We start from the raw sequence: 18,698 nt of genomic DNA, 5'->3' as shown, positions 1-18,698 counted from the left end.
ATGATGATGATGATGATGATGATGTGTTTTTTCTTTTTTGAATTATAAAGATTTTATCTATTTTGAGTTTTACAATTTTTTCCCTAATCTTACTTCCCTCCACCCACAAAAGGCATTCTGTTAGTCTTTACATTGTTTCCATGGTATACATTGATCCAAATTGAATGTGATGAGAGAGAAATCATATCCTTAAGGAAGAAACATAAAGTATAAGAGATAACAAGATCAGACAATAAGATAATCAGGTTTTTTTTTTTTTTCCTAAATTAAAGGTAATAGTCCTTGGTCTTTGTTCAAACTCCACAGTTCTTTATCTGGATACAGATGGTATTCTCCATTGCAGACAGCCCCAAATTTTCCCTGATTATTGCACTGATGGAATGAGCGAGTCCTTCAAGGTTGAACATCACCCCCATGTTGCTGTTAGGGTATACAGTGTTTTTCTGGTTCTGCTCATCTCACTCGGCATCAATTCATGCAAATCCCTCCAGGCTTCCCTGAATTTCCATCCCTCCTGGTTTCTAATAGAGCAATAGTGTTCCATGACATACATATACCACAGTTTGCTAATCATTCCCCAATTGAAGGACATTTACTTGATTTCCAATTCTTTGCCACTACAATCAGGGCTGCTATAAATATTTTTGTACAAGTGATGGTTTACCCTTTTTCAGATGATGATGTGTTTTAAGCTTTCTCTTGAGTCATGCACCAAAAGTAAAAAAGGAAGGGGAAAGAAGAACATTAGCCTATTTTAGCCCTTGAGGTAAATAAGAGGTTATAGAATTACAGAGCTAGAAGTAGAAGGGGCCTCCTAGATCGTCTGGTCTCTCATTTTACAGATAAGGAAATTGAAACCTAGGGATGGTAAGTGATTTTCCCATAGACACAGATTTGAAGAATATTAAAATAAGAATATTATTTGGTTTTCTTTTTCCTTTTTTATTCTGAGTTTTAAAAATACCAAATAAAATAAGTATTTCTGAAGAAAAGAAAAAGAGAATTGTATATGAAACTGGGAACCTTTATTAAATATAGATTTCTTGTGTCTTAAGTATATATTTGCAAATCTTAAAGTGCTATATAAGTGGTACTAGCTATATTATAAATGCAAAACAGAACTTTCCTGCATAACTGATTCCTTCTGCAAAAGAGCAGTTATCAGTCAGTTCTTTCCTCAGTCCTTTCTACCCAAAAATTTAGGGGAAAGAGTAAAAACCCTTGTAACCAATATATATTGTCAGGCAAATCAGATTCCCACATTGCTCATATCTATAAACGTATTCAGAAACAGGATTTAAAACTAAGTTTCCTGACTTGAAATGTAGCACTTTTCTTTTTACCATGCTATCCTCCATCAAGGCAGCCCATGAAGGAATTTTGCCTGTCTGAATGAAAATATAATTTACGACCAAAGAAAATAAGTTCTAATCAGAACAATTGGCCTAGCAATACGATTGCTAGGTCAATATTCTAAAAAATAAAAAAGCCCATAGATACAAAAAAAATATTTGTGGTGGCTCTATTTGTTATAGCAAAGAACCAGATACTAAGGAGGTGCCCATTGATCAGGGAATGACTGAAAAATTATGATATATAATATAATGGGCAAGTATCACCCTATTAAAAAAATGGTAAAAAAAAGGTCTTTTTCAGAGAAATCCGGAAAGAGTTTTATGTATTAATAAAGAATGAATGAAGTGAACAGAACTAGGGCAGTAATTTATATAATAATGACAAGATTTTAAAGAAACAAGTAAGAAACACTTAAGAAATTTGATGAATGGGGCAAAAAACAAAAAATTTTTGATGAATGAAATTATCAACCATGACTCTAATCTTAAGGTGCAAAAAGAAACACATCTTCAGACATAACAAATGTGTAGATTTATTTTGCTTGATGATGCTTAATTGTTACAAGAGGTTTTTGTTTCTTACCTTCCTCAATATTGTCAAAGAAGAGTTATTAAATTATTTTTATTTTATTTTTTTGTTTTGGCAAGGCAGTAGGATTAAGTGACTTGCCTAAGGTCACACAGCTAAGTAATAAGTGTCTGGAGTCAAATTTGAACTCAGGTCCTCCTGACTCCAGGACCAGTACACCTACCTACCTGCCTCTGAAGCATTTTTTAAAGTGAATAGAAGGAAATTCAGAAGGAAACATAGACAAGCAGGAAAGTTTTGAGTAAAACATGGAATTTATTATGTACTTAAAAGGGGGAAAAAGCAAACTACATATAAAAATTCAAAATTTCATATACAATCCTCATTATTTGCTCTACTTCATATGTGGAAACATTCAGTTGATATTTAAGTTTACCTGTTTATGCAACTCCAGGGTGAATTAAATTACAATTAAATTGTTGATAATTATGTACCTGCAAGAGTACCCATCTAATTTCAGTTTCTCTAATTCTTACTCCTAAGATATTGTCTTTGGCTCTTAGAAAATTCTGTTGTAATCATACTGTTTTAAATATTTTAATATATATTTAATTTAAAACAATCTTATTTTCAAGGTTTGTCTTTGACCCTTTTCAGTTATCAATTCTCATTATGGAATGCTAATAAAATACCACCACCATCTGGTGGCACTGCCTTTAATTGCAGAGATAGTACCAAGGGAGAAACTAAGCCACTCTCTTTGGCTTTGAATATAGTTTTTGTCTCCACATCCAATAGCTGGGGTTAAACTCTTGTCAACAGCAAGTATTATTTATGTTTTACAGAGAAAGTAATTGAGGTTCCTATAAAAATTTAAGTAATTGAGTTGCCAGTAAGTCTCTTAATAAGTAAAAGAACCAAACCCAAGCTGGATTGATTTTCTTTACACTTAATAATTACATAATTCTCCTTTTTTCAATGATATGATTTCTCATTTATGCTGGTTCTAGACAATGACTCTTGCCAAAGTGTTGAAATTCGTATTCCGAGGTTTGGCTAAGTGGTGTAGTGGATAAAGCACCGGCCCTGGAGTCAGGAGTACCTGGGTTAAAATCCAGTCTCAAACACTTAATAATTACCTAGCTGTGTGGCCTTGGGCAAACCACTTAACCACGTTTGACTTGCAAAAACCTAAAAAAAAAATTTGTATTCCAAAGAAAAGAAGAGAGACCAAGATGCCTCTGAATTCCTGCTTTTAGAGATTTTCAGGACTGGTTGAATTTATTACTTAGACTTAGGTAGATGGAAATAGCATCTATTACTGATTTGGAAGAAAATAATTTTCTGTCTAACAAACTAATCATTCAAGACAATTCATGGTTACAAAAAGCCAAACCCATCATTTTCCAAGGAAGGTCTGGTATTTTTTGAATTGTGTTCTGGATGTCTGTTAAGACAAGACAGACTGCTAAAACCACTGCTTCTCACCCTCTCTCACCAGGTACTCATTCATCCTTATAGTAGCAGGAGCTGTTAGAGGATGTCTAAAAAGTCTTAGTGCAATTTTAACTCATTAAAGTTTGAAAGACAGAAATCACCAAGACTTTTGGGACATCTTATTATTATGCCCCCTGAGTCTCCTTCATTGAGACAAGTTATAGTAGACATTTAAGAAAGGCTGGTGACTTTGCACAGCCTTCCCCCTAAATTCAAGTCACATGCATATCATGGCATCATCTCCCTGATGTCAGCATGACCCTTTTTGAGAACAATAACATCAGATATTTATTTCATTTCCGTATCCTCTCCTGTGGCTCAAATACTACTCAATTTATTACTACAGAACTATCCTTATGATTTCATCCTGTAGGTTATATTTGCATCAGGATCTAGTAATAGGAAATTATTTGTTTCTGAGGTAGGGAGCAAAACGCTACATTTTACAAAGAATTTACCTATTACATTTAATTTGTCTTTTAAAGTAATCTCAAAAGCAATTTTGAGACTGTACTTTAAACTTAGGATTCCTTAAGAACCAGCCCCAAAGTTGAAGTTTCCAGAACAAAGCAAATGCTTCCAGTAAGCAAGAACTTCAGAGAATTCACCAGAGAACTGACACAGCCAGTTGTGTATTAGAGGCAGAATTTGAACCCAAGTCTTTCTGACTCTAAGGTTAACTCAGAATCTGCTGGGCCAGACTATTTTTTACAAGCTGCATAATATCCTGAAGGAAAGAAAAATCAAACTACTGCTACCACCTTTACCATCCCTTCCCCTCAGGCCCATTGGATGAGATAGCTCAGAACCCTGTGCCCAAGAGCCCTGGGAATACTAGACTCCATTCTTTCAGCCTGGAACCCTTCTGGAGAAAAAGCCCAGCATCTCCACTGCTGACCAGTTGCGCCCCCCCCCCCCCCGAGCAAATTAGCTAAAAAGCTCCCCTCCTTCTTCTCTTCTTCTAACCCCTCTTAACAATTACAGCTCTTGGGGCAGCTAAGTGGCGCAGTGGATAGAGCGCTGGCCCTGGAGTCAGGAGGACCTGAGTTCAAATTCGGCCTCAGACACTTAATAATTACCTAGCTGTGTGGCCTTGGGCAAGCCACTTAACCCCATTTGCCTTGCAAAAACTAAAAAAAAAAAAAACACACACACACACACACACACAATTACAGCTCTTGAAGATCTAGAAAAGAAAGGTTTCATCACCAGAGTCTTTGAAACTGTCAAATGCTTCAACATCAGAAAAAGAATATGATTAACCCATGGCTAAAAATAATGTCTATTCCTTCCCCATCTCTCATCCATTTTTGTTTGACCTGTTTTGTGCACTTAATGACATTACAAATTGTAATATAGTTTGAGAGCAGAGATTTTTTTCATCACATCACCTAGTATTATATGTAATAGTTATGTCTTTTATGTTTAAAAAAATGTTTTTTTAAATGACGAGAAAAACCTTTCCTTTTACCTCTCACCATCAAAAAGCCCTCTTAATAGGATTTTTGTCTTCTGTGTGCATGCAATTTCAACATTTTTTAGTCCGCTTCACAGGGTCTGAAAGTTCTTCAACCTGAATTCTTTTTTAGAAATTCTTCTTTAAAGGGCTGAATTTTTCCTTTTTTGAACACTATAGCAGAAAAAAATTTTAGACACTTCTAGAGTGCTGTGGTTTCCTCATACACAGAAAACACTTTTTTTATATCTCTTCTGCTATTTACTAGAAAGATGCTTTCATTAATCCTTTTTAACTTGATTAATTCTATTATGTGCAACTGAGAAGTTTGATCAATTTGGTAACCCTGACTTGTTTTCACCCCACACACTTTTTTGTATGAAATTTCACTGTAAAAAGCTTAAGTATTTTAGGATAAATGTAAGATTTTGGATAGTTTCTATATAAAGTTATACAATATAAAATTTTCAGTGGAATAGTTGTAGACAAGGTAAAGAAACAAATGTATTATCTTCTTTCTTCTAGGAGTTTCATTACTCATTAGGAGCTTTGGGAAACACCTGTCCATTTTCCAAACCTTCCAGGTCTTTGATATTCCACAATCTATTCTGCATGGTGTGAAACTGGAGTCTGGCTTTGTGTCCTTTTAAGGCAACATTCCTTGTATACTGTTCTTTCTGTAGATTATTTGGTCCAGGCAAATGAAACTCTGAAAATAATGAAAATCTGTTGGAACATGATACTCTGGAATGTTGCAAACTACAGGTTACCTACCAGTAGGTCGAAGAGTTTTTGTTTCCCTTGTTCAGTGCTTTCAATAACCAGCCATTTTTTCTCATAAGCTCTCCCTTTTTTGTACTCTTTATTCTAATTGAAGCAGAGAGAGTATTGATGGTATTTAATGATGGTATTTAATTTAATTTAACATGGTCTAATTTTTAGATAGTGAATACACGATTCCAAGATCCTGAATCTGAGAATTAGGCTGATACCAGTAGATTTGTTTTCAAGTTTTAATTTACATTTCCATATGTTTTGTTATTTTGATTGTTGTCATTGTTTCAGTCATTTTTGATTCTTCATGACCCACTCTGGTCTTTTCTTGCAAAGATACTACAATGGCCATTTCTTTTCAAACATATTTTCCAGATGAGAAAATTGAGGCAAACAGTATTCAGTAATGTGGCCAGGGTCACATAGCTATTAAGTATCTGATGTGAGATTTGAACTCAGGCCTTCCTGTCTCCAGGTCCCTTCCTCTAATCCACTACTCTACCTAGTTGCCCCTTATTGCTATATCCTTGTTTTTTTTTTACAAGGCAAATGGGGTTAAGTGGCTTGCCCAAGGCCACACAGCTAGGTAATTATTAAGTGTCTGAGACCGGATTTGAACCCAGGTACTCCTGACTCCAGGGCTGGTGTTTTATCCACTGCGCCACCTAGCCACCCCTATCTTTTTTATGTATAATAATTTATGCCTTTGTGTCATTGATTCAGATAGTAATTGATTGATTTTATAGGTTTATCAGTTTGCTAAAATATTTCTCTTGAAAATATTCTTCCTCCTTATTGGTTAATTTTATTTAAACTATGGTTAATATATTATTGATAATATTGTAATTATGATTTAGAAGTGGTGTTTTGGAGCCAATTTCTGTATGGTGTAAAGCTTTTGATTGGCAGCATCTCTTAACTACTGCTTTTTTCTGTACATTATTTGGTCTAGGACATGCTAAAAGCAATGAAAATCTGCTGGCAAATGCCTTTCCCTTTCAGATTACTTTGCTTTAGTGTGTGTGTGTGTGTGTGTGTGTGTGTGTGTGCACATGTGTGTGCGCGTGCGTGTACATTCATGCCATGTACAACCACAATACCTGTTTTATGACATACTTCATAAATTTTTTGCTAACTGAATTCAGACATTTTATTCTCTGCTTTCCAGATCCTAGAATCTCTGTGGATAGTGATGAGTCGAAATGTGAGCCTGCTTTTTACCACAGTTACAACATTACTGACTATTCTTTTCTATAGTGGGACAGCCCTCCTCAATTTTGTGCTATCTTTGGTATGTATGTTCCCACCACCTCCTTTTAAGTCTATACTACTCTTCTTTTGACTTTCTTTTTCTTTCCAAAGACATGTTTATTTTTTAGAAGATGCATTCTTTTCATTTTCTCTACTTTTCTACCTTACTAAAATTTAAAAAGGAAGAAGCCATCAAGTTTTAGTTCTTTTAGTATGAAATATTGAAGTACAGATTTAACCATACATTGGCCTTTCAAAATTTCTTTTGAAATCTATTATTATATTACCTAGCTGTGTGGCCTTGGGAAAGCCACTTAACCCCATTGCCTTGCACAAAAAAAAAAAAGAAACAAAGAAATCTATTATTTGCCTGAATTTTTTAGGATATTATTCAAATATTTAGAAAACTCTGAATTTTAACGGAAAGTGTTATAGAACAAATTAGTAAAACTTATCATTATTAATACTCCCATTTACATAGCCTTTAATAACTAAAAAAGAACTAATATTAATATCCAGGTGATTATGAAAACAAATGGGGGAAAGGACTCAGAAGGTCTGCATGATCTGCTCATCAACAATAGAGATAGAGGGGCAGCTAGGTGGCATAGTGGATAGAGCACCAGCCCTGGAGTCAGGAGTAACTGAGTTCAAATCCAGCCTCAGACACTTAATAATTACCTTGCTGTGTGGCCTTGGGCAAGCCACTTAACCCCATTTGCCTTGCAAAAAAAAAACAAAAAAAAATTTTAATTAAAAAGAAAGAATGCTTAGGATTTTGACAGGATGAAGGAACAATCCTCGATAAAGATAAGCCAGCACAAAATTTATTCAGAGATTGATGAATAGGGCAATTTCTCTGAAACTTTAAAGCAATAGTAGGAAATAAAACTAGAGTCACATTGTGGAGAATACTGGTTGTTAAGCTGAAGAGTATCTTAGGACCATAACTTTTGAGCCAGGAGGGATCTGAAAGACCATATAGTCAGTCCTCTCATTTTACAGATAAAGAACTAAAGCCAGTCAAGGGAAGTAGATTAAACTTACTCAGCATCACTCAGGAAATAAATTGCAACATGTTCTTTGAGTTTTGGAGTTCTGAGGCAAGGGAATAGCACAACTGACTTAATCTGACAGTGATATGTAGGGTGGGTTGTAGAGGGGAGAGAGAGACTATAGGCTGATTGGAAGGGAGTGTTGTGAGGAGACTTTTTGTCCAAATGAAGGATTCACATTAGGAGTTTTGGAAGACAGATGCAAATTGACCAAGCATTTTCCTCACTAAAGTTTTTGAAACAGGTAGTATAATTATTATTTCCATTTGCAATTGGAAGAACTGATGTTTACAGAGACTAAAGGAACTTGTCTAAAGTTTATATCTGGTTAAGTATTAATTAAGGTCAGTCTTGAACATCAGTGTTTTGACTCTAGGGCTAGTTTTCTTTCCTCTAGTATCACATGAACCCAGGGAAGAAAGAATTTAAAGAAGATTATATAGTTAGTAGTACCATGTACAGTAAAACAAAGTCTTTGAATGTATAAACTAAGGAGAAGAAAATGACTCTGGTACCTGGCTGCTTCTGCTATGTAGGTGGGACAGTGCCTCTGGGCCTGGGTAAGGGGCCATGGAGACAGAGCCACAAGTGGGCAGCTGTTGGTGACACTTGCTAGTCAATTTAGGAAAAAATATCTATCTTTTCTTTTTCTATTAATCTAAACCACAGAACAGTGCATGATCTGGTTAGTATTCCTAGGAGTCATAGAAAAGTAGAATATTCAAAAAGTTCCAAGTAGGTAAAGAGGCCAAGTTAGTTGAGATCACTCAGAAATGTCTTATTTGAGGTTATACCAGGATACAACATTTGCTAGAGGTATCAGAACCTGAATAGAAAAGATTTATAGCTGGACTAGTTTATAAACCTTATTCTGAAAATTGGTCTTAGGGCCAATTCATGAAATTGCCTCAAAAAAACCCAGTTTCCTTTGCTTTACCTTTCCTCTGTCTCTCTCTCTCTCTCTCTCTCTCTCTCTCTCTCTCTCTCTCTCTCTCTCCATTGATTAATTTTTTTAATATCATAATCTTCCTAACTTGACTTAATATGACAAGCTTCCTAACAACTTCATCCTATCCCACCAATTATAATACCTCCTACAAAGAAACAAAAACCAGAAAGTAACACTAAGTGTGTTTTAAACATCAATTTGGATTATTCTAGACGTTCCTGGAGAATAGGTAAGTAAATATTCCTCCATTTTCATAGCAGAAATGTGGGACCACTTGAACAAAAATGTTATATATTTTGTGTGAATCTATCACTTAATCAAATAGTTTAGCTTATTTTTTCCATTTAAAAATTTTTTGTTGATATAAATTTTCTTTATCTCGTAATCATTAAAAAAGATCCAATCCTATTTCAACCCTTCCCCCATTGAGACTGAATAATCCCCTATAAAAAAGAAAAACAATTTACTTAATTTGTTTTTCTTGATTTCATGAGATAGATTTTATCTGCTGAGCAGAGAGTAGTTACCCAGAATGAATATGATGGAAAGACAAAAATCATCAGTAAAAATATTTTAAAATTTTGGTCATCCTATTTGATCTGGAGTCTATCATTTAGTATTGTCTTCATATATAGTATTTAATGGATTACATTTGTACTTTTGGTTCTACTTTCTTCATTCTTAATCATTTTATGCAGGTGTCCCCAGTGTCTATAAATTCCTCATATTTAGTTTTTTAAGGTATAATTATCTTCTATTACATTCATGATTCATATACCACCATTTCAGCCAATCCCCAATCAGTAGGCATACCACTTCATTTCTAGTTTTTATCACTAGAAGTGTTGCTATGACTATTTTGAGATATGTTAGACCTTTTCTTTTTCCATTGATCTTTTTAGGGACTATGCCTTATATGATTCTAAATAGTTTTCTAAAATTATGCCAGCTTCATCCAAAACATATTATTGTGCCTCTTTTCCTACGTAGCTCTTCCAAAATGGACAATTTCCATCTTTTTCAGTTTGATAGATGAGTGATATGAAGTCCATAACTGTTTTAATTTAAAGAATAACAAAATTTGAGATTTGGAAAGGTTTTATATTTTTTTCTTTAATAGCTCTGAAAGAAAGGAGAAAGGAGTTCATTAAAATGTTCCAAAAATCTTTTAGAGCATATGATTTTAAATAGCTATTACATCATAGATATTTTCTAACTCACTTTAGAAGTATGTTTATTTTCATGTCATTATCATATTGTCTTCATAAACTCTGATTTGTTTTACAGGTGATTTTCTTGACCACACTGTTTTATTTATTAAGTTCCAGTGATGAATATTATAAACCAGTGAAATGGGTAATTAGTCTAACACCACTGTCTCAGCCGGGCCCTTCATCTAACATAGTTGGTCAGTCTGTGGAAGAAGCCATAAGGTAGGAAAGCAATGCCTGATTTTCTCATTACATTCAAAAACTAATCATTTGGAACTCCTTTTTTATTTTATCTTTTGTTGATATTCTTTATTGAGAATCCCCAATATGCAGTTATATGCTATATCTATAAAGTCATTCAATTTAGCGGTGCAATGAAAAATGCAAACTTTCAATGAAAAAAAAGTTTGGCACAATTCATTTTTCTCCTAGATTTGATATTAATTAGTCAAGGGATTAGCTGCTTCTGCCATTAATAATGAAAAAAATGGGGAGCATTATGTATTTAGAAGGATATTACATTTTTCTAATATTTGTCTAACAATAAAATAAAACTATATTTCTAGTAAGCAAATAGTACCCAAAGAGGGGAAGGCCTATTGTTTAACCATTTATGAGGTAAGAATTCATTGCAACAAACAATAAGTGCCTATTAAGTACAAAAATATGCCCTAGCTTCTTGAAAAAAATTTGGTTAAGCAGTCCCTGCCTTCATGGAACTTCAGTTAAGGGATCTAAACAGGTCATCTAGTATATTCTTTTGTCTTAAGTTCTGATAGACATATTAGAATCTATCCTGTCTTTAAAGGATTGCAGAAATAAGTACCATAACATTCTTTAATAACCCACTTCATGGAATCTCAGAGTTGGAAGGGACTCCAAGACCCCTTACATAAAGGATTTTTCAACTAGCTATAATTTTAAAGAAAAAAATTTCTTTATATTATGCTCAAATCTTTCTCTCTGCTACTTCCACCCTTTTCTCTTTTGTGCCTTCTGAAGCCAAATAGAGCAAGTTTACCTCCTTTTCCAATCCTTCAACTATTTAAAAATAGCATTAAGATTTTTCTTAAGTCTTTTCTTCTCTGATTTTCTTCACCTTAAGCTTTTTCTTCTCCATGATAAAGAACTGCAGTACCTTCACACAGTGCTTATCTTCACACAGTATGATCTTCTTCACCATCCTGATTCTCCTCTTTTGGATACTTTCCAGTTTGTAATATTATTCCTAAAATGGGTGCCTACAACTGAACATAGTACTCCAGTTGTGGTCTGACCAGGGTAGTGAAGAATGAGGATATTACCACCCTCATCTTGTACATGATATCTTTCTTATTAATACATGACCAGATTACATTAGCTTTTAAATTCTCCAATGCTTTTAACATGACTTATTTGAACCTGTTTAAATAAATTGATATTTATCACTTTTCAATTCCATCAGATTCAGCCCTGTCTTCTATGCTCTCGATATTTTTGTCATCAGTTTATTAATTATTCATCCTTACTTCATGTACTCTGTATATATGATAAATATGCCATTAATGCTTATCTGAACCATTGATTTTGAAAAGGTTGCAGAGTCAAGGAAACCTCTTTTCAGACTTTCTCCTAAAGTGTCATTCACCATTTGTGTCTATAGTTTTTAATCTGGTCATTCAATAAGCTCTGAATTTATCAACCCGTAGCTTTTGTCTCATTTTCCCTTTTCCATCTTGACTATAGGGAAAAACTCAAAAAATTGAAATAAATGTAATATAAAATTTCAAAAATTTTTGTATTTCTCTTATTGTCAGAAATGCCTTCTAATATCTTAATTCCTCTTTCTCTAATTTCTAATTTTTTTAATAGGAAGGGAACAGATAGCCCATTATCTTCACTATAATAGTTACTATTGGTCACCTCTCAGAATTTTCTTCAACCTAGATAATCTCAATAGTTTTAACTCCTTCTTAGTTCTATTTTTCATCTCTCTGGTTATCTTTTTTGCTCTCCCTAAACCTTCTGTAAATTTTCCCCATCCCTCTTTCAGTTATAAGAACATAGAAATGGACATTGGTATTTGTAAATTTTGACCAGAGTTAATTATAGCAGGCGTCATACCTTGTTTGTTTGGGGGTTTTTTTTTGGGGGGGGGGTTACATCATACTTTGTTAAACTAACAAGTTTGCTTTTTAAAAAAAGTAACGAATTGATCAGTTTAGTTCCTGTTATAATTCATACATTGTTTTCAGTTTTGCACAAACAACCATCTAGCATTTTTAATATGTTTACTTTTGACCATTTATTACACTTGAGGCCATTCAAATTCATATTTTATTATGATGTATCTAAAAATATAATGGTCATGATTTCTCTATCTATATCAACAACAGATAATTTACAATAGCATTTTTGTATAATATCCTCTGCCCTTGGAGCAGAGAGGGAGATGGGATTTAAGTAGAAAAGAGAAATAAAAATGTAAGATAGACAATCCTGAATACCAAATGAGCAATATCGTTATTAAATGCTATTGGAGTTCAGAGAAGAGAGACCAGTGGACTTTAATGTGGTTAAGTAATGCCTAAGCAGACTAAAACTTGTATTGGAACTCGAAGAAAAGTTAGTGCTTAGATAAGCAAAGAGAGCAAGAGATCCTTTCAAAGTGGAAGAACAACATGAACAAAGGCACGGAGGTGTGGGAATACAAAGCATGTCTTGGGGACAGTAAATAGAGTAGTTTGCCTAAGTAGCAGTTTCATGTAGGGAAATAGGCCAGTGAAGAAATAGATAGAAGACATACATATTGTAGAAAGATTCAGTTATCAGGCCAGGTGGAATAGACTGAGAAGAAGGGGCCAGGACTTGCAAGCTTGGTATTTGTGTGTGATTAAACTACAGTGAGACTGAGCACTTAAAGTCTGTGCTGGTCACAATGGGGAGTACAGAATGAAGAGACATGGTTCTTGCTCTCAAAGAATTTGCAATTTAGTATGAGAGATAAGATTACATAATGGTCGAGGTTCATTGATAAAGATATACAGTGTTGTGAAAGGGATGACATCTATTGGAGTAAATAGAGGTCAGAAAAGGCTTCACCAAGGGATGAGTAGAGCTGGAAAGGTAAAGCCATTCTTGAAACAATTTGTGAAAGTGCAAGATTTTAAAAGTAACTGAAAGTGTTTTGATCTCCCCCAACTCTTGCCCACAAGAAATGAGGGAGAAGGATTGGTTGGAAAGAAGTGCAATATTACAAGAATGATGCATTAGTTACAAATAAGAAAAAGACATCTAATTTCTTCACTAGTGTCTATAGCAACCCTTAGGATAACCCGACCAGTTCATGACACCTGACTGTGAGTGAAATGAAAAGGTCACACTGTGCCATCAAACCTGCCCAGTAGTTGCACAAATCCATTGTCTTTTTGTAACAAGAGTTTATGTGTGACACAATGAGCCATTGGATGATAGAAACCATATTACAAAAATCTTCTCTTTGGCACTTCACATTGTAGCCACTCTGGAATATATTAAGCGAATAAAGTGTATACAATTACCTTGGCTCTCTACTAAGATATCCTTACTATATGTTTTGTTAGTAATTTGATCATGATTTTCCTTCACAATGTTTGGGAGAAGACAAATTGGTATAAATATTTCTAATTTGACTCCTTAGTGTCAGGGCTCAAGTTTGAAAGAATCAAGCTTAAATCAAGTTTTTTTCAACTCTTTGCATAACTGATCCTTGGCAAATTGTCCTTTTATTATGCTGCTCAGCTAAATTTTTTATATGTTGTCACTATTTCTGTTAATTCTTGCAGGAGTTGAAATTGAAAACCTCTTTAGCCCAAATGCTTAAATTTTATACCCTTATCCCTCTAATCAGGGTAAGCCAGAAAGCTCCCCACCACAGAGAGAAGCTAACCAGAGGTTGATACTTTACATCCATCTGATTTGATTTTTCATATTTATGTAACAAAAAAATTTATTGAGCTTCACAAATAATTTTAGTGAAATGTTTCCTCTATTCATTATACTGTTGTTACATTCCAAAAGTATATGTTTCAGTGAGTGACTTTTTGTATATCATTAATAATATTAGTTACCTCTACTGTTTTTCTTGGTTGCCTGAGTTGCCATGGGGGGAGGCGGGGTGGAGAAAATTATCACTAGGTGACTACTCCACCTGCTAAGGATCTGCCTTTCCATAATTAGCTTGACTATACTTAATGTCTTTCCAATTCTGTAAGACCAACCTTAGCATGTGTTGCACTGGAATATAATCTGAGGACTCAGGGTCACATCATTACCATTGTGAAGTATTAGTGGACAGCTATTTAGAGTTACCCACTTCTGTGATGACACTGACAATGTAGAAGGATGCTAAGAATCAGTTTTTAGATCAAGAAGTTGCAGTTTGCCTTCTGGTACTCCAGATATGAGGAACATGAGCTCCTTGCCCAGTGATAAATGAATGAACATTGCCAAAAAAAAATTAAATAATTTTGGTGTTGATAAATCATACCAAAACAAGGAAGGATAACTAAGAGGAAGTAGCACTCACAGATAGTCCTTAGGCAAATAAAAAAATTGATAGACTGAATTTTGTTCAGTTCTGAGAAGCTACAGGAAGTATTCTTCCATTGGGCATTTGTTCACCAGTTATTGCACTATTAATAATAGGTAGTGATTATGTGAATATAGAGAAGGGGGCAAATGTTCCAGACACTGTGGACATAGGAGTTGAACTCTAGGGCATAAGAAAAGAGAGCTACCCTTCCTTATTTTGGTATGGTTTATAACAAGGAACCATCTCTGCCTTCTAGACTAAAAGAAGAGAATAGGGGAGGTGCAGAGTAGAGAAGAGGCTTTCTGCTGAAAGGGAAGGGGCTGATGTAGAAGTGGTATGGTCAGACCTGAGAGTTGGGGGATGAATGAATCAGCCAGTTCATTACAGAACCTTCCTTGTGTCGCAGTGAGGGTCTGACTGAGACCCGGTGACCTCAATTTGCAGTAGATTCACTCTGCACCATTCTGGGACTTCATCCAGCACCGTTGAGCAGCATACAAAGCAGGTAAGAGAAAATGGGTGGGAGGAAGTCACCATGAATTCCAAGGTAAAAAGTGTAGATACTCACAGGCGGAGGAGACAAAGCATTCAGTGTGTCAAATGTAGATGAACCACCTTTCTGTGGGCTAGGCCTTTGGCCAGCTACTCAGGATACAGGTCAAAAAAAGAAACCATCTCTCTACACACTGAGCTAACATTCTAATGGAATAAGCAGGTTAGAGCAACCCCATTAAATCACATGCCTCTTGAAGGCAAGAATTGCCTTTGCCTTCTTTTGTATCCCCAGCACTTAGCAGAACTTCTGGTGTATAGTAGGTGCCTAATAAATGCTTATAGACTGACTAGTATAAAATTAATAAGTGAATATATTATCCATACACAGAGTATTCTCAACTTTGGGAGAAAGGAGCACTAGCTATTCCAGGATCATGCAGAAGATGGTATCTGAGCACTATATTAAAGACAGAGGAAGGAAGGATTACATTCCAGGCATGGAGGTTGCTCAAGATGACAACGCAAAGGCTGGGGGTGGAGTGCTTGTAAGTAAGGAACTTGACTGGACTGCAGACTGAAACTCTGCAAAGGATATCCAGTGAGGTAGAAAAAATATGTTGATTAGGTAGGGTGTTTTGTGCTTTTCAAGCTAGTTCAAAGAGTTTATCTTTTATTTTGGAGGCAATAAGAAACCTCCAAAGTGGATTGAGTAGGCGTTTCATCAGAATTAAGGGAAATTATTGACAGAAGTGTGTAGGATAGACTAGAATGTGATTTGAGCCAAGATTATAATCATCTAGGTAAAAGTGGTGGAGGTAAACCAAGGCAGTAGCTAACTAAATAGAAAGAAGGAACTGGATATGAAAAATGTTATAAATGTAGAAATAACAAGATTTGGCAACTGATAAGATGTGTGGAGTAAGAGAGTGAGGAGTCAAGAGCAATGCCAAGTTTATTAGTCTGAGAAACTGGAAGGATGTTGCTGCCTTTAACAGAACTAAGGAAGTTTGAAAGAGGGGAAGAGTTTAGAGGAAGACCTAATGAATTTATATGCCCAAAATGCATGATCTGTGCTACTCTTGGATGTAACAGTACTGTATTGGGGCTATTCCCCAGAGAGAGCAAATTGAGGAAAAGGACTCATGCACAAAAAAATATATATATATATATATATTTAGAGTACGTTATTCTTACGGTGGCAATGAGCTGGAAACTGAGGGAATGCTTATCATTTGGGAAAAGGCTGAACAAGTTGTGGTATATAATTGAGGTGGAATACTATGGTACTGTTAGAAATAATGTAGAGAATAGTTTGAGAAAAACCTGAGAAAACAATACAAAGTAAAGTGAGCAGAACCAGGAGAACAGTCTACACAGAACTAGTAATATTGTGGAGATAATCATCTCTGAACTACTTAGTAACTTTGATCAATATAATACTCCACCACAGTTTGAGAGAATTCATATTGAAACATACTTTTTACCTCCAGATAGAGAATTGATGGACTCAAGAGTACAGAAAGAAGCATATTTTTTCTTGCCTTGGGGGGGGGGGTAAGGTGGGATTGGGCAATGACTGGATGGAAATTTATTTTTCCTGACTCTACCTATTTGTAATAGGTTTTGTTTTTCTAGCCTTTTCATTGGATAGGAAAGGGGATATGGAGGAGAGAATTTGGATGTGAGAAAAGATTTTTAAAAGTCATTGTGGGGGTGGCTAGGTGGTACAACGGATAGAGCACCAGACCTGGAGTCAGGAGTACCTGAGTTCAAATTTGACCTCAGACCCTTAATAATTACCTAGTTGTGGGACCTTGGGCAGGTCACTTAAGCCCATTACCTTGCAACCACCCCCGCCCCCCCCCCCAAAAGAGACATGGTGCTTTAAAAATAATTAAAGCTAACATTTAAAGAAAGATGAGTTGTTTTAGACATGTTGAATTTGAGATATCCCCAGAAGATCCCTTTTGAAATGCCCAATTGGAAACTGAATTGAAGCTTGATATATATATATATATATATATATATATATATATATATATATATATATATATACACACACATATATGTATATATATGTATATATATTTATATATATATAGTTCTAACAGTCATATTCTTAAAGTTGCTAGTTTACCTATGGGAGCTAGCTTGACTAGATTACTGACAGAGAGCATTGAGTGGGAAGAGGACCTAGGACAAGAACTCTGGAAACCTAGAGGAAGGGGGTTCAAGAGAAGGAAGACAGTATAATTTTCCTGATTGTCTGAGGGTTGAGCCTGAAGGGAGTAAAGTAAGCCTCTATTATGACACAGAGAAGAAGAGGTAAGAGCATAGGAATGGAGGGGCAAGAAATCGTGTAAGGAATGAGAATAGATTTAGGAGAAATGAGAGAGAGAGGACATGACATGATCAGAGAGGGGAATGTCAGAGTTCAGGTTCACAGATGAATGGTTAATAAACTGGGAGTTTATTATATATAACTTTAGCAATTAGGATAGGGAGAAATTCTGTAAGCCAGATTCTAGACTTGGCAGGGAAAAGGATGAGAGTGACCCAGAGGCTAATAAGATCCAGTAAGGATCCAAACAGGGAAATTTCAAGAGAAATGATAGTATTAGAAATAAGTGCACTGGACATTGACAATGAGGAGCATGCCACTATTCCTCTTTTCCCAGGGTGTCAGTGACATGAGAGCACATCGTGTGCTAAGGGAGGTAGCATCTTTCAGAGATAGATTCTTTATAAGCAAGATAAAGAATAAAAGGGAGAGAGGTGATGAAGGGGAGTTTGTTAAAAATAGAATAGGGTTGAGAGAAAGCAAGCACAGAAGCGATAGAGGGGAAAGATAATTTTGCCTCTCCGTAACAGGTATAAAGGACAAAGAATATGGGAGTTTGCTAGTCGTAAGACTAGCCAGAAGACTGAGGATCTCATACCCTAGAGACTTGTGATGGCAAAGGAGTGAAATGCTATCCTCTCTCCAAAAACAAATGAATAAAGGGTTAAAGATAACAGGGCATGGGATCTTGCTTTAGTAAGCCCTTAATATTCAGATCATCTGGGATTTAATACTTATTCAATGCAAGGATTTCTTCCCTCCTTTCTTCCACAGACCCTTCCTCCCTCCCTCCCTCTCTTTCTTATTTCTTTTTTTTTTTTTTTTTTGCTTTATGCCAAAATAGTGAAAGATGAAACCACTTTCCTCCTGCTTGGACCTGAAATGCGACGTCTTGGTCCTGGGTGAGACATTGATGGCAAAAGTTGAAATGTGGACAGTGTATTTATGGAGTACTGATGCACTTTTATTCATTGGTTTGGTAAAGCAAAATGAAAAAGGTCATGCTTCTCCATGTGGCAGTAGGTTCCTGAGCAAGCAAGTGTCTACATGTAGACCTTAAAGATCTAGGATTGCCAAAGTCTGAATGTTCCCCCCAAGTAACTGGGTATTTAGTGGTCATGAAGAGGTGATACACTGGTCTGGGTTTGTTTGGTTTTTCTGTATACAGGGTATAAGGTAGAATGGGTTCTCTTTCTCACATGAGATGGGCTATTACCATCAACCTCTCTCCCA

The 18,698-nt window shown here is 35.5% G+C and overlaps 1 protein-coding gene across 5 annotated transcripts in view; it reads left to right on the top strand.

Annotated features, from left to right (window-relative positions):
* TMEM245 (transmembrane protein 245) overlaps nt 1-18,698 on the top strand; it is a 114,653-nt gene that overhangs the window by 74,621 nt on the left and 21,334 nt on the right. For 2 of the 5 annotated variants that reach the window (XM_074196764.1, XM_074196763.1), the window contains 2 exons: nt 6,780-6,902; nt 10,154-10,299. In XM_074196764.1, coding sequence (XP_074052865.1) covers nt 6,780-6,902; nt 10,154-10,299 — 269 coding nt within the window. Of the gene's footprint in view, nt 1-6,779; nt 6,903-10,153; nt 10,300-15,035; nt 17,121-18,698 lie in introns of those variants that run through there. The other 3 variants (XR_012470789.1, XR_012470788.1, XM_074196765.1) reach the window with 3 other exon arrangements.

Source organism: Macrotis lagotis, chromosome 8 (genome assembly GCF_037893015.1).
Source record: "Macrotis lagotis isolate mMagLag1 chromosome 8, bilby.v1.9.chrom.fasta, whole genome shotgun sequence".
Classification (NCBI taxonomy): Eukaryota; Metazoa; Chordata; class Mammalia; order Peramelemorphia; family Peramelidae; genus Macrotis; species Macrotis lagotis.
This window is presented reverse-complemented; position numbering and strand designations above follow the sequence as displayed.